Source organism: Arvicanthis niloticus, chromosome 12, assembly GCF_011762505.2.
Source record: "Arvicanthis niloticus isolate mArvNil1 chromosome 12, mArvNil1.pat.X, whole genome shotgun sequence".
In the NCBI taxonomy this organism is placed as follows: Eukaryota; Metazoa; Chordata; class Mammalia; order Rodentia; family Muridae; genus Arvicanthis; species Arvicanthis niloticus.
In genome coordinates this window covers 43,597,315-43,614,233 of record NC_047669.1, presented here as the reverse complement: position 1 = coordinate 43,614,233, position 16,919 = coordinate 43,597,315, and the positions used below count along the sequence as shown (strand labels likewise).

At 33.8% G+C, this 16,919-nt stretch overlaps 2 protein-coding genes across 2 annotated transcripts; both read left to right on the top strand.

Annotated features, from left to right (window-relative positions):
- The first annotated feature begins 4,089 nt into the window (after positions 1 to 4,089).
- On the top strand, positions 4,090 to 7,131 carry LOC117717853 (olfactory receptor 5AC1-like). The gene is made up of 2 exons (XM_034515298.2): positions 4,090 to 4,216; positions 6,052 to 7,131. The coding sequence occupies exon 2, from the start codon at positions 6,073 to 6,075 to the stop codon at positions 6,988 to 6,990; it is 918 nt and encodes a 305-aa protein (XP_034371189.1). The 5' UTR covers positions 4,090 to 4,216; positions 6,052 to 6,072; the 3' UTR covers positions 6,991 to 7,131.
- Positions 7,132 to 11,173: 4,042 nt separating this feature from the next.
- On the top strand, positions 11,174 to 16,085 carry LOC117717854 (olfactory receptor 5AC1-like). Its single transcript, XM_034515299.2, has 2 exons — positions 11,174 to 11,516; positions 15,018 to 16,085. Exon 2 carries the CDS (start codon positions 15,039 to 15,041, stop codon positions 15,954 to 15,956), a length of 918 nt encoding a protein of 305 aa, XP_034371190.1. The 5' UTR covers positions 11,174 to 11,516; positions 15,018 to 15,038; the 3' UTR covers positions 15,957 to 16,085.
- Positions 16,086 to 16,919: the final 834 nt, after the last annotated feature.

Sequence of the window (16,919 nt, the reverse complement as noted above, 5' to 3'; positions counted from 1 at the left end):
ATTTTGAATTTATTTTCATATATGGTGTGAGATATTGAGTGGTCAAATTGATTCTTCAGCCCACAGATCTTCTTTCTTAAAATCTGTTATTGGAGAGACTTTCCTTTTGTTATTTTGTGTTCTTGGCACCACTGCTGAAAAACATTGATCACATGTACTTGGGTTTATTTATGGGCCTTCCATCCTTATCTGTTAGTAAGTTTTATCTGTCTGTCTGTCTGTCTGTCTGTCTGTCTGTCTGTCTGTCTGTCTGTATTCTGTCATATATTTATGTATTTATCTATTTTTTATGTCAGTAATGTGTTTTGGTGGCAACATCTTTATGGTATATTTCAAAATTAGTGAATATGATTATTTCAGTATTGTTCTTTTTTCCTCTAGTGATTGATTTACTATGTAAAGTCTTTTGTGGCTCTACACAAATTTTAGATTGGTTTTATTATTTTTTATATTAAAAGAAAGAGCAAGGTGGCATATGGGAGTGTTTGGAGGCAGGAAAGGTAAGGGGAAAGTAAGACAATCATATTAATCTAAAATATTATTAAAATATATTCTTATAAAGTATATAAAAAGTTCATGAAAAAGTATAAAAAGGCTTTTCAAATTGAGGTAGACTAATATTTTCAAATTGATTCAGACTAATATGCATAAGACCAAATGATTTGTGTCTATAGCCTCTTAAGAAAATTACCTTAAAAAACATTCACATCAAAATTATTCAGAGAAAGTATCCTGTTTCTTTTATGCTTTAAGAGCAGAAGGAGCACGATGTCCTATCTGTTGATTAAGGGTCACCTGACACATAAGAAAGTCAACTTTTCTTTAATTCCATCTTCATTGAGCATTTATTTACTTATTTAACACCCAATATCAGCCCCCCTTTCCCAGTTCCACCCATCATACAGTTCCTTCCTTTATTCCCCCTTCTCTTCTCCCCTGAGAAGGGAGAGACCCCCTGAGTATCACTCCACCTTGGCACATCAAGTATCTCAGGGACTAGGTGCATCCTCTCCTACTGAGGCCAGACAAGGCAGCTCAGTTAGGGACAAACTGTGTTTCAGTTGTTGGGGTACCTATATGACAACCAAGATGAACATCTGCTACATATGTGTGGAGGGGGTCTAGGTCCAGCCCATGCTCACTTTGGCTGCTGATTCAGTGTCTGGGAGCCCTCAAGTGTCCACATTAGTTGATTCTGTTGGTCTTCCTGTGGTGTCCCTAACTTCTTTGGATATCTTAATTCTTCCTGCAACTCTTCCAAAAGACTCTCTGAGCTCCATCTAATGTCTGGCTGTGGATCTCTGCATCTGTTTCCATCAACTACTGGGTGGAGCCTCTCAGAGGACAGTTATGCCAGGTCTGTGTCTGCAAGCATAACAGAGTATCACTAATATTGTCAGGGATTGGTTCTTGCCCATGGGATGGGTCTCAATTTGGGGAAGTCATTGGTTGGCCATTCCCTCTGTCTCTGCTCCATCTTTGTCTCTGCACATCTTGTTGGCAGGACACATTTTGGGTCAAAAATTTTGTGTGGGTTGCTGTCCTTATCCCTCCACTGGGAGTCCTGTCTGGCTACAGGAGGTGGCCCTCTGCTAGAAGTCTCAGCTAGAGTTACCCATGTACACTCCCTGAGGCCTCTCCTAGTCCCAGGTCTCTGGTACATCCTAGAGGTGCCCCCCCCCACCCCCGGCCAATTTCTGTTCTCTCTCCCCTGCTCTCCCTAAACCTAATCCCTCTCCCGTTCTGGATCATACTTCCTTTACCTCTTCTCTCTGCAGAGTGCAGCCTGAGGGGATGCAGTAGACATGGACAGGATTCAGAGCAGCAAGTATCCTTGTACTTGGTGTTCTTCATTTATATTAATTCTGTCTCAAATATTGATCTCAAAAAGGTAAGGCAATTAGGAAAAAAAAAGGTTTGTGACAGATGCGGCTGAAGCATTTATCTGTAAAACATTAAATGTGAGTTTCATTAAAACATAGCTATACCAACAGTTATTTTTTCCTTCTTGAATGTCTTATTTTATTCACTTTTTATTCTTTATAACTTATAGATAGCATGAACTACATGTAAAGGTTGATTTTTTAAAAAAAATGTACCCAGTTAAGTTGTTATCACAAATTGCCAGTAGAATAGCAAATGTTTCAGTTTTACTCCCTGAACTATCTCTTTTAAAAGAGATGAGTAGCTTTCTACATAAAACAAATGATACAAATGCATCAAGTCCCCATTTTATGATCCTTATTTTTTGTCAAAGACAAGAATGGCTTGCTATTTATTTTTTTATTTTACTCATAAAACATGTTTGTTAAGATCCTATTATTAATTTTAAAAGTGAGGATACCAAGGTTTAGAGAATTTATTTGATTAGTTTTTTTTAGAGGCAAAGACCCTAAGATGGTGTGTTTTAAAGTCTATGCTCTTAACTTTGTAGCCTCTCCTGTGGCCCTGTGGCTTAATGCAGAAAGCTAGTATTTAGGAAATTTGTATCTATGATGGTTTATAATGACAGGAAGTATAGTTTAATTTTTATTGCTCATGATATGATATCTTGCAATGTTTTTCCTTTATTGTATTGAAATTGTGTAAGCTGTTTTTTAAATTATCTTTTTAATTATTATAGAATTTTATAGTCAAATATTTTCTCATGATTTTTATCTTAAGTGGGATCAAAATTATATAGTAATCTGATAAATTAAAACCCCATAAAAAGTTGTGTCCTTAACTGAGTAGTACACCAGGGTAGTGATCTGAACAAAGCAAAAAAAATGTATCAATAATAAAACCTAGGAAACTCAAGTCTTCACTATAGGGAATTCAAAATTGCATATCCATATTGAGAACAATTAAAGTGAACTAACATTTTCATTATATAAAAAACCAACTCAAAATTAGTTAATGGTTTAAAGGTTATATCATAAAGTCTACTACTACCAAGAAGCAAATTTCCCCATGTGTTATCCTGGACAATCATCTATTGATCAATCCCTGAAAATCATAAGCAAAAAAGCTAAATTTAGACCAGAAAGCTTCTGCACAAAAAAATCCTTAAAATAAACAAATGACAGTATAGCCTGTGTAACAGGACAAAACATATTCAAGCCATGAATTTGATAAGTTAGATATGAACAACACTAAGAACAGAAGCAAGGATATCATGAAAACGTTTAAAATTGAAAGTACAGGATATGGATATTTTATAAAATGAAGATGTAAAAATGTCTAGCAAATTACACACACACACACACACACACACACACACACACAGAGACACTTACTTCTGGATAGTCTAAAGTTTAGGATGTGGTTGGTGTTTTCAAATATGCATTATAAATCTGCTTAAATTTATAAATACAATTGTGAAAAATATAAGAACATTTAGAAGGCAGGAAATAACATAGATATTATGTGTATTCCCAGATATCATTGAGATTGAAGCAATTTGTTTTCTTTGTGCTTTTACATCATTTTATTGCCTTAAATATTTTATGCCTGCATCAAATACAAAGGCTATTCTGAATATATTTGAAAATACATTAGTGGCAAAATCTAATTAGAGTGAACCATGTATTTTGAATTTCATACATGAGAGATGATTGTACATTGTCAATGGCATCATTCAATAAGAATTTGTCTCAGCATATGAAGGGTGTGAAAAGTCTACTGTCTCATTGCTAGAAGTTGAGTTCTCATAAAAGTGGTTAAAAGTAGCAATTGCTATCAGAATATTTGATAGTTGTAAGAAATATACCTAGTATACATATTTGCATATAATGTATATGTATTGATAGAAATGTTTTTTTTTCCAATGCAGGACAGTATGCTTGTTGCTTAGAGTCTAACTTAAATGGAAAATCTGTTATATCACTTAAAGAATATCAATGGAGTAAAGAGTCCATCTGACTTAAAATTGATCTATTATTTAGTCTTTGCAAGAAATGAAATATAAGTAAGGAAAGTTACAGTAGCTATATTAGTTTGATTTGATGATTAGTGGAGAATGCCCAGCAGATTGGCTTTATCCTACTGGGAGTTTTGCTGGCATTTCGGGAGTTTCAGTGTTTATTTGCCAAACAGAATTGAAGATGGGAAGAAATAAATATCAGTCCCTACAAACTGTGTTTCCTAAGGAAAATAGACATGGAAAGAACAAGTTTTGGTACCCTGTTGTTTCACTTACAGTGTTCTTCATGAAGTTCATTTCTTGCATCCACGGGTGAGAAAATAATATTTTATTTTACTTTCTTTTTAAAAAATTAAATGATACCCAAAGCAAATATGAAGAATTTTCTAAATACATTTTAATTTAAATTAAATTAATTAAAATATATTTTAATATATTTTATATAATATCATATATAATATAATATATATGATATATAATAAAATATAATATATTTTAAATATATTTTAAAAACCATGTGGTTTTTAAAAAGATATTTTTAAGGGAGTTATCTAATAAATAGAACACAAAGCAGTTGCAAACAAAAGAGCTACATCCCTATGGAATAATTGTTACCTGTTTTTGGACCAAAGATTTGATCACCATCATGAGGCTTTGTGAGGTCCTTGCAGGTAACATCTATGCTATGCTTCTTAATAATAACAATGGGGAATTTAGTCTAACTGAGTTCTGAGGAGTGTTATATCTTAGAAATCTTGGGATATTATAGTGAAATTTTAAACCAAATGTCACAAACTTGTTTATGTTTGTGTAAATCATAGATGAAATTGAGACTCATGGATTTCAAACATTTGGTTATATGTCCTTAGTTAAGGTAATGTAATAAAACCAATCTGTCAAATATTAAATTAATTTATAAATAACCTTTACTTATAAATAACCCAGAGTCTAAGTGACTTCTAAGTTATTTAAAGGTGTATGACATCTGCACAGTACAGCCTGCTTCCTTACCTGACTCTTGGTTCACAGGGCATTCCTGGAAACAGGAAGAAAGGAGGACTCCATCACACTGGGAGCTTCAGTTATATCAGTGCATTTTATAGCAGAGAAAATTTATAGTCTTACACTTCATGGAGATTTGTTGTTTGAACTTACTCCAAACACACCAGCTTCCATTGATGTGCTTACATGCCCAATAAAACCACAGACTTTCTTTTTCCTATTCCCAGTAAAGATGGAGAGGAAAATACTTCCCAGGGTAGTTACCTTAAATGACTCAAAATTTCTGTGGCATGTTTAGTTCATATCCTTTTTCATTTACTGTATTTTAATAATTTTCCATATTTCTTTTGGTTCATAATGATCACTTCTGGAAAAATTACTTTCAGGAAATCACAGATTTCAGCATGTGGTCTTCAGTTAAATTTGTAAAGAATGAGTAAGGTAATGAATATAAAATGTATGTATTGGTACAAAGCCATTTGTCAGTATTATTACAACCCATGACTAATACTGATTATTGTTTAGACATCAAGGCCTGCTGGTTACAGTTGAACAGTCCTCATTTTAGTTTACTGGTGCCGTGCTGTGAATGCACAGACTACATTATGTCCAGGATTCTGCATATTTTTAGCATTACAGAAATGCGATGTGGTGATGCTGTTTTCAATTTTCTCTCCCTGTGTCATTTTATTACAAAATATATTATATACTTTGTAATTCTAAATTATATAATATGTATATATAATATATAATATACATTATTTATATAATATGTATATAAAATCTCTCTCTCTCTTTCTCTCTCTCTCTCTCTCTCTCTCTCTCTCTCTCTCTCTCACACACACACACACACACACACACACACACACACACAGACTTTATGATAGAATGAGATATACATCAGACCAGGTAAAATAATGTTTATGATCTCATCATTTATTTTTGAGATAATTGGATGTTGAAAGTTTATACATTAAAACTATGCACAAAATATTTACTGTTTCTAGTATGTTTATAGAGAAGGAACAGACCACTTTCCTATCTGTGGATTGTGGAGCACCTGGGGCATATTAAAGTAGACTCAATCTGATCTCATTCTTACTGAGTCTTGGTTACATTTACAATAATTTCCTCTCTGCTTGTAGTGAGCATTCTGAAGGGGTGTGATGGAGCTGAACAGGACCCTGCTGACTGAATTTGTTCTCAGAGGAATAACAGATTATCCAGAGCTGCAGTTACCTCTGTATTTGGTGTTCTTCTTCATCTATATTACCACCATGGTGGGCAATCTTGGCTTAATCTTTCTTATCTGGAAGGAACCCCATCTTCACACTCCCATGTACCTTTTTCTTGGAAATTTAGCCTTTGCTGATGCCTGCACTTCATCCTCTGTGACACCAAAGATGCTTATGAAATTTTTAAGTAAGAATGACATGATATCCATGGGTGAGTGTTTTGCTCAATTTTATTTTTTCTGTTCAAGTGCAACTGCGGAATGTTTCCTCCTGGTAGCAATGGCCTATGACCGCTATGTAGCCATATGCAACCCTCTGCTTTATCTAGTGGTGATGTCCAACAGACTCTGTGTTCAGTTCATAAGTGTGTCATATCTAATTGGATTTCTACATGGCTTACTTCATGTAGGATTGTTATTTAGGTTAACTTTTTGTAGTTCCAATGTAATCAATCATTTCTACTGTGAGATCCTGCCACTCTATACAATTTCTTGTACTGACCCATCTATCAATGTTTTGGTAGCTTTCATTATGGCTATTCTTATACAAGTGAGTACCTTCATGAGTATTATAGTCTCCTATGCCCGTGTCCTCTTTGCCATTCTGAGAACAAAGTCTGAGAAGGGCAGAAGAAAAGCCTTCTCTACTTGCAGTTCCCACCTGCTCTCTGTCTCTCTGTTCTATGGGACTCTCTTCATCATATACGTACTCTCTGGCTCTGACACAGAGAATTATCAGGGTAAAATGTATTCACTGTTCTACACCATTATCATTCCTCTGCTAAACCCCTTCATTTACAGCCTAAGAAACAAAGAAGTCATAGGTGCCTTTAGAAAACTCACAAAATGATGACTATTTTCTGAAAACATCAAGATGTTTTGTATCACCAGATGCTCTCTCCCTAAGTGCATCATCATAGTTGGCCCTGTACTTTGTAGGTAATAGGGAACTTACTTGCATATTGTGAATAAAGCAATAGGATGTAGACTAAAATGGCTGTCTTGTGTTATTATTTGCATTATTGTTATTACAAAAATAATGATGTCTTTAAGGAACAATATCATATAAAGTTTTTCAAGTTCAAAGTCAAAGGAGAACATGAATTATCCACAAATTATTGTCTTTATGAGATTAATAAGTTTTTGTTGCCTTGATACATGTTTTTATATTATTGAAACAAAAACTCCATGTGTGTAGATTTTGATTCTCTTTTGCCACTATTGATTATTTTTTTCTGTTTTATGCATGTGTGTCCCACATGTAGTCATATGTAGTCTACTGTTCCCTCTCATCCTTCTCCCAGACACCTACTGACTCTTCATACTGTTGGAAAGTTCCCCACCTTACTTCCTGTCTTTGCAGGTATCCTTCACTGCTGTAGGTGCATAACTGCAATGACCATGTCGAATAGAGAAGACAGTGTTTCACAGAACCTTCCACTCTTCTCTGACTGTTACATTCCTCTGCCCACTTTCCTATCATGTTCCTTAGGCCTTGCAACAAGTGATTATAGTTGGACTACTCTAGCCTGACTTCAGTCTCTTGTCTTCTGGTTCTGGAGCAGTGTACAGTGCTTTCAATAATAGAGTCTTACCATATAGTTCTGGCAGACAACTAAGAGAAAATGCAATATTTGCATTTGCTTTGGGATCATCTGTGGGCACTATAATTTATTAAAGAAGTATTTTGCACATCAAGAATGAGATTTTCGTTAAAACACATATGGATTCTCACAGCAGAGTTAATCAGAAAGACAGGGTACGTCAGTTTAAACTTCATTTATAATTATTTTCATAAATAATATTATTTGCTTTCAAATTTGTATGTTTCTTTGTTAATTTAACTAAAACCTATCATTTAAAATCATCTTAATTCACTTTCTCAGATTTCCTGAAATGTAGTTACATAATCTGTGTACAACAGGGATATCTTTAGGGTATATTACACACATCACATTGTATTTGATAGAGCCTAAAAAAACAATACTAGCAGTTAGTTACACTGAGTCTTCTGAACACTCAATATCAGAAAATATTGAACGTTTCTTCATTTGACAGAGGTTGATCTTTGCTTTTGGTAAATGCTATTTACCTTATATTGTGATTTTTCTATCAGTCTTTGTAACTTTTTTTTTTTTTTTGGAAAAAAATGTGTATACACACAGAGACACACACACATATCCCTTCACCCCTTGTTATCTCCATTCTTTTTCTCTCTGGATTCCTTCTTCTCACCTCATTCCTTTATATAGCTTTTTCAAGCATCTGCAGTTTTGATTTCCCATCCCAGAACCTCTCCATATCCCCACTTCTTCATCGCATTGTATTGTCTCATGCTTGTTACCTCCTATATTCATATCCTGTGTTTTACTGTTTCTAACCAGACTTCACCCACATACCTACATCCTAATGCTCCTCTCTTGTTTTCTGGTCTGTAAGGATACTCTCTCAAGTTTAACCACATAAACAAAACAATTCAAAATTAAGATCATCAAGGAAGTATAACTTATTGAGTTTGTGTGTGTACCTGAGTTTCATCACTTAGAATAATTTTAGTTCTATCCATTTCCTGGAATTTCCACAATCCCTTTTGTTCACAGCTGACTTGAACTGAATTGGTTTATGTATATATCCTCCATTATTTTCTGACTATTTAGATCGATTATATTTCCTAACTATTGTGTACAGAGCAGCAATGGCCATGGATATTCAGGTATCTGCACCAGAGAATTTGTTTATTTGGGGCAATATGACTATATTTCCCTCTGCAACATTTAAATGTCTGTAGTTCCTCTGACGGTGAGGTCACATGACCCATTTTTTCATTCATGATGGAGTTATTGATAGACCCATACCATGTAGGCTTTGTGTGGGTAGCCATTACTATCATGTATTCATGTGTGTAAGAGCTACATAATTTCTAGAGGACTGCGATTTGTATCGCTCTTTCCATCTTTTCCTTTTTACAATCTTTGGTTCCCCTTTCTGAAATGCTCCCTGAGCCTAAGAATTCTTTAGATATTGCATTTAGGGCTGAGAAATTGACAAGCATTTGCTCACAGAGCAATGACTGGTTAGATGTCTCTGTATCAAGTGTTCCTTACTGCAAACTAAATTTTTCTGACAAAGGCTGAGAGCAGCACTTAGGTATATGAGTACAAACAGGACAGTTTTCCTGGCAGTTTGACACAGTGTCTATTTCGCAAAAACAATCATTAGTAGGTTTTCCTAGAAGGATTATGACATCCTCAGTCATATTTTCTTCTTAAATTTAAAGTACAAGATGTAATTTCCTTTCTGGAGTAAGTCTAAAAACCAGAAGGAAAGTAATTGGTTACCCTCATACAGCTATGCCACTATTGCAACTGTGGTCAGATTTTGCCTAGAAGGATGCTATTGTAATTTAAATGGTTCACAGCCATGTAAGATAATTAATTGGTTTCACCTTTGAGCATGAAGAAATCTAGCCAACAGTGAGGAATTTTCCCTGTCAGTTCAAGAATAATTTATATATGTTTTGTGATTAAAATGTGTACTGTCTTTAGCAATAATATCTTATGGCCTAACTCTCATGAGCAATGAAGAACACAGTCTGTGCAGGTCTCTTGACAATATTGAGTAAAGAAGTAACCTATGGCCAACACAAAGAAATACATTTATTTAATAACTCATATCTTCTGAGAGCAAGGTTGTTCACTCATAAAGGCTATCTACATTCAAATTTCTTTTCTTTATTCTTTCTTTTTTTTTTAACAAAAAATTGGATGTATTTACAAATTATATTTTTAAAAATATAATAGCAGCTAGTCCATAAAATTTCTTTATTCATTTTTAATTGATAAAATATTTTATGTGTAGGTGAGTTTGCCTGGGTGTTTAAATGTGTGTCACATACATGTAGGAGCCATTGCAGAACAGAAGAGGGTGTCAGATCTCCTAGAACTAAAGTTACAGGTGCTTGTATGCTACTTTGTGAGTGCTGGGAACCAAACTTCTCTAGTCCTACCTTTTCTCCCTTTGAAGCTTTTTTTTGTGTTATATTTAATTTTGTTCTTAACAGTATAATAATAGTAATAATAATAAATAAAAATGGAAACACATGAATGGGTGAGTTTCATGTATTCAAATATTACCTGTATTCATCAGTGATAAGGGAGATTAGAGAAACTTATTTCCTTTGTGATTTTTAAAATTTTTTACTGGTTATTTTATTTATTTACATTTCAAATGTTATTCCCCTTCCTGGTTTCCCTTCCACAAACTCTCTATCCTATCCCTCTAACCCCCTGCTTCTATGAGGGTGCTCCCCCACCCACCCATGCACTTCTGCCTCACTGCCCTAGCATTCCCCTACACTGGGGCATGGAGTCTTCACAGGATCAAGAGCCTCCTCACCCAATAATGCCAGATAAGGCCATCCTCTGCTACACATTCAGCTGGAACCATGAGTCCTTTCATGTGTATGCTTTGGTTGGTGGTTTAGTCTCTGGGAGCTCTGGAATGTCTAGTTGGTTGATTTTGTTGTTCTTCCTATGGGGTTTCAAACCCCTTCAGCTCCTTCAGTCCTTCCTTTAACTCCTCCATTGGAGTCCCTGTGCTCAGTCTGATGGTTGGCTGGGGGCATCTGCATCTCTATTGGTCAGGTTTTGGCAGAGTCTCTCATGGGACAGCCATCCTCTTGTACACTCTAAATTTCTTTAATAATTTTAAGATATATTATTGAGTGAACAACACTAAGCTTGTTGGTTTTATATGTGAGAAATGATTATATATATATATATATATATATATATATATATATAATGGTAGATTAAAATATGTTCTCTGTGGCATAGATGTGATTCAATCTACTAACCTATTGATAGATGCTGAATTCTCTGAGTATTGGTTCAAGGTAGCAAACATTATGGGACTACTTGATAATTGACAGAAAAAAATTAATATTCTCGTGTAATATATATATATATATATATATATATATATATATATATACATACATATACACTTTTCTACGATTGTTTATTGTTTGCTGCTCAGGTTCATGTTTTGATAGAAAGCCAGTTATATCATCAGAAGAATCTCAATGGGGTAGACATTTCACATTACTTTAATTGGCTTACAACTTTGTACTGTGCAAGAAAAAATATTATGTAAGAGTAGTTACAATCATCTGTTAGTTTTGGTTTACTTATTAGTGAACAAAGCCCAACAGATTGGCTTTATCCTTTGGGAAATTTTTTGTATTATTTAGAGACTTTTTATATTGAAAGTGCATTAAAGATGGGAATAAATAAATCTCACTCTCTCCAAATTGCTTTTCATAGAGAAAGCTGGTTTAAGAAGGACAGTTGTCACTGATACCCTTGTTCCTGCAGTGTAAGTGTCTTCATGAAGATGTAGATTTTGTGGCATCTATGTCTATACACCTTTTTATAGTTATTGGGTCAGAAATAATATTTTATTTTACTATAATTTTAAACATCTTATTATTTTTACATCAAGAGTTTCTCATAATATGTCAATTTATATACAAATATTTTAGGGGACTTAGCTAACAAATAGGACATAAAGCATTCCTAAAAATCTAAGTGAAATACTTTGTGCACTTTCTCTAAATATCTATGGGCTCACAACTATCTGTTTATGAAATAAAGTTTTGAAATCAGTAATATAAATTTGTAAGAGTTTCTCTGGTCAACGTCTCATTAATAATAATGGAAGAATCATAACCTTATAGGCTATTGGGCTAATACATCCTAGAAAACCCAACACATTTCATAAGTCCTAAAACAAGCTTTATGAACTTGTTTGTGTGTAATAGCAATTCTGATGGAAATGAGAATCTGAAGATTTGGGGTGCACATCCTTTATTAAGATAGTGTTATAAAATTAATATTTAATGTTTTATTAAGTAAATTGTCCTTTCTGAATTTTACTTTGTAAGTGTTCCAGAGTCAGTATCAATTTCTACATATAATCATGTGACTTATTAAGCTGTCTATTCCTGCTTCCTCAGCTGATTCTAGGTTTATGTAGTATTTTATGACATAAAGTAAAGAAGGGTTTGCCACATCAGTTATATTTGGTATATCAGATGGTTTTTCATTTTTATATAGTAAGTTTAAAATTTTTTATATAGTATATTTTGATTGTTATTTTCTTTCTATCTCTTAAAAAAATACGTATAGGGAAAAGTCCGCAAGGCCTCAATCCTACACCAAAACTATAGGCAACTGAGGAAAGCTGGAAGTGAAAGCATAGCAACCTGATGTTCATTGTCCAAAAGCCATCCTTAAAAAGTACATACAAGTAATATCTAGACTGAACAGATCATATTTAGCAATATGTATTTATGTCATATGTACATGTACATGCAATAACAATTGACAAAAGAAGCCATGGATTTGAAAGAGAGTAGAGATAGATAGATTAGAGCGTTTGAAGGAAGGAAAGGTAGGAGAGAAATGTTGATTAATTGTAACATCAAAAATATTAATAAAAATAATAAAGAAGAAATATAGAGAAGAAGATCCCAGGAAAACGGAAGCAAATTTTGGAGTACAAACCAGAGAATGGCAACAGCTACTAGAGGTTAGAAGGCAAAGAGGGATTCTCCCTGGGTCTGTAAAGGAAGTGCAGCTGACTCATAGTCTTGAATGGCATCAAGTGATGCTGACTTTGGACTCCTGACTTTCAGAGAGGTCAACAAATATATTCACGTTGCTTTAAATTACTTTTTGATGTAGCAGCCACAGAAATCCAAGACAAATACATTCTTCTCACTGAAGGTTTCCCTACAATTTTCACACTATCAATTTGGATGATGCAAGTAATTCTCATGCATTTTGAAGAGACTTGGAGAGGATATTCCATGAGCTGAGCTTTGAGAACTCCACATTTAGAGGATTTAATGAATAAAAAAATGACTGTTTGTGAAATGATGGATCATGATAAACAGAATTCAGTTCCACAGGCTATTTCATAGAAGTAGACTACATATGGTTTCTAAAAGACTGAGACACTTCAAGAATATCAGACATTTCCCAGGAAGTTTTGCTCTTTTGTATAACAAAAACCTTATATGTCTTTTTGTAAAATATTTCACTTTTCCATGTCTCTATTGCTTTAAATTATATTTTGCATGCATACTCTCCCCTTTCACATCTAATTTGACAGATGTTTAGAAAAATAGATGTTTGGAGTCATGTGTTTGAACATGATGTCATTAGCTAATTGTATAAAGAGTTGGTGATGACAATAAACATAAAAGTTTAAGTTGAGAGAAAAGCCACTTGATTGATCAGATTCTATTAAAAGAACCAGGCTAGCCCTACTAATAAAATGTTTAGTCATATAAGCATATTTTTCCTACTTTCCAACTTTTATTTTAAATCATCCACACAGTGATGTCAGGGTATAAAACAATATTATATCCAGAAATGACCATACTTTGTCATTACAGAAATGTGGTATGGTGGTGTTGATTTGAATTTCCTTCTGGTTTTCTTCATTATCTGTTCTAACTTTCCTCATTTATTACATTTGTGGGTACCAGAAAGCCTTAAATTTTCTGCCTTCCCAATTATATTTCTGATTATTGACAGTCAATTTGTTTAATTTTCTCTCACTTAAATTTCTACATGACAATTACAATTTAGCATTTAAGTCGAGTTCAGATACTGAAAACCCTAACCATTATATTTATATCTTTTCTTTTATAATTACTATCTCATCAGCACTTTGGTAATTTTGGTCATATATTTTATCTAGAAAAAACACAATATTCATTAATTTTGTGATTGTTTTTGTGAATGTATATCAGATAATATAATAAAAAGTGAAAGAGAACAGCATAAGTGTGATTTCTTTTCTTTTTTTTATTATCAAATCATGATTTTTACTTTTTAACACAGGGGTTATAAACACAAAAATGCAGGATGTGGGGAAGGGGATGACACAGGAGCATAGGTATTCAGGGGGAGTACAGATATCTTTCAGATCTGGGTATCAGCTGGGTAAAGGTTCAGAGGACAGGTCACTATGACTCTGCCTACAATTCACTTGTCCTTATCTAAGTTGGTACTATCTGCCAAGGCTGCCTATTTGCAAAGTCTATGACTACTCAGGCTGGTAGATTTCCACAAAAGCTGCCTGTTTACAATAGCTTATAGCCATCTGTTTCAGTGTTTTTCCACATATAAGTAAGATTTTTATCACCACCTTCTTACCTGACAATGCCTTTGGATGAAAGAACAATAGATATGATAACAAAGACACAATCACTTCTAGTCTTACATAAAACATTGGAAAGTTATATAATTAAAGTAGAAATGAAATATTTTCAGAGGAAACGGGGACTAGAAGAAGGAGGAGTAAAAATCAAAGGGCCTCTAGGGAAATGAATATGCTCAAAGGACTTTTTACATATGAATCGAAATGCCATGATGTACATGATTACCTTGTATAGTGAATGTAGTCTCATTAAAATATTTGAAAAAGTTGATGAGAAATTGGGAAAGAGACTTTTCATATTCAACAAGTCTTTTAAAATATATTTTAGCATAAAATGTACTATACAGTTGGCTATTGTAAATTCCCTTTACAACATATCTGTCATATGTATGTTCATTTGTCGTGACTAAGACTAACTTGCACAATGCCAAATACATTGGTTTCTATAGCCTACTCATTTAGCTTTCAGATAATTGCAAGTTAAAATTTTATCTATCAAGTCATAACATACTTTGTGTCTCCAGTATACCTTTAAATGTAGAAACATTACACATTTCTTGATTAAGGAACAAATGAATCACAAGTTCCTGAGACTAGAGTCTCAGCTAGTTTTATTCAGATAATCTATCTCATTTCTCTTTGCAGAGAGCACTCTGAGAGAGTATCATGGAGAACAGCACCCTGCTGACAGAATTTGTTCTCAGAGGAATAACAGATCATCCAGAGCTGCAAGTCCCCCTCTTCCTGGTGTTCCTATTCATCTATGTCACCACCATGGTTGGCAACCTTGGCTTAATCTTTCTCACCTGGAAGGACTCTCATCTTCACACACCCATGTACCTTTTCCTTGGAAATTTAGCTTTTGCTGATGCTTGTATTTCAACCACAGTGACCCCAAAAATGCTTTTGACAATTTTAAGTAAGAATGACATGATATCCATGGGTGAGTGTTTTGCCCAATATTATTTTTTTTGTATCAGTGCAACTACTGAAATTTTCCTTCTGGTAGCAATGGCCTATGACCGCTATGTAGCCATATGCAACCCTCTGCTTTATCTAGTGGTGATGTCCAAAAGACGCTGCACTGTGTTCATCTGTATGTCATATGTAATTGGTTTTGTAAATTGTGGACTTAATATAGGATTATTATTTAGATTAACGTTCTGTAAATCCAATATAATTGACCATTTCTACTGTGAAATCTTGCAGCTGTATAGAATCTCTTGCACAGATCCATCTCTTAATGCATTGGTCGTTTTTATTTGTGCTTCTTCCATACAAATCAGTACCTCTGTGACCATCGTAGTCTCTTATGCCCGTGTCCTATTTGCTGTCCTGCGCATGAAGTCTGAGAGGGGCAGAAGAAAAGCCTTCTTCACCTGCAGTGCCCACCTGCTCTCCGTCTCTTTGTTCTATGGTACCCTCCTCTTCATGTATGTGAGCCCTGGGTCTGGCTCAGGTAAACAAAAGGATAAAATGTATTCTCTGTTCTACACAGTTGTGATTCCTCTGCTAAACCCCTTTATTTACAGCTTAAGGAACAAGGAGGTCTTGGGTGCTCTGAAAAAAACTATAAAATGTTGATAATTATCAGAGCATTGCACAATTCGTTCTACTACCTTTCCTCTCACTTGAAATGCATTATATTGTTTAATCCTTTATATTGCAGATAATTGAAAATTTACATATTATTAAATAAAGTATACAAACTTAGATTGTGAATGATTTTCCTAGTAGTATGGTTATAAAATAGTTTTCAAAGACCTTAATATCTAATCCAGTTATTTGTTGTTTCAAAATTCATACTCACTTGGAAAGTTACTTCATTAATTTCTTCATTAGACTGACAAAATTTTAGTCTTAAGATCTATATTAAATATCTTTGAATTTACTTTTATTCAAAAGCAAACTTAAGCTGTGTAAAAAATTTGTTCAATATTTATTTTACTCTTTAAAATAACTCTTGATGAATGCACATATAAATAGTTCAAATAATGTGATAATATTACCAGTATATATGCATAATACTTATACAATGTGTGACAAGAAATACTACCCAAGCATTTAAATGGGGGTATTTCTTGTGATTTAAGAGTAATCTGAAAGAGATAAATATTTTATTTACATTCATCAAAAGTCTTCAAACATAAAGTATTAAAAATCAAATAAGCATTTTTAAGTGGAGCATAAACATTTTAAATTCTTACAAAATGCCTATTTTTTTTAAAACTTATGCCTATTTCTTGTTTTAACTTATTTCTTTGGCTCTGAAGCAGAGATCTGGGTGCATCTACTAGTCAAGATCTTCAAATGGATCTCATTAGCAGCAAGTTGAACAGATACACTATACTTCATGTCTTGAGCCACACGAAATCAACATCAGCAAGGAATATTGTTGTTATTAGTTTTTCTGGGTGTTGAAACAATATGAGAAAGATGGAAACAAGTTTTACATAAACTATAATGCACAAACTATAATGTAGAATATATGAAAACATGATTGTACCGTTTACTCAAACTTCTGAAGGGTAAAGGAACAGAACTGTT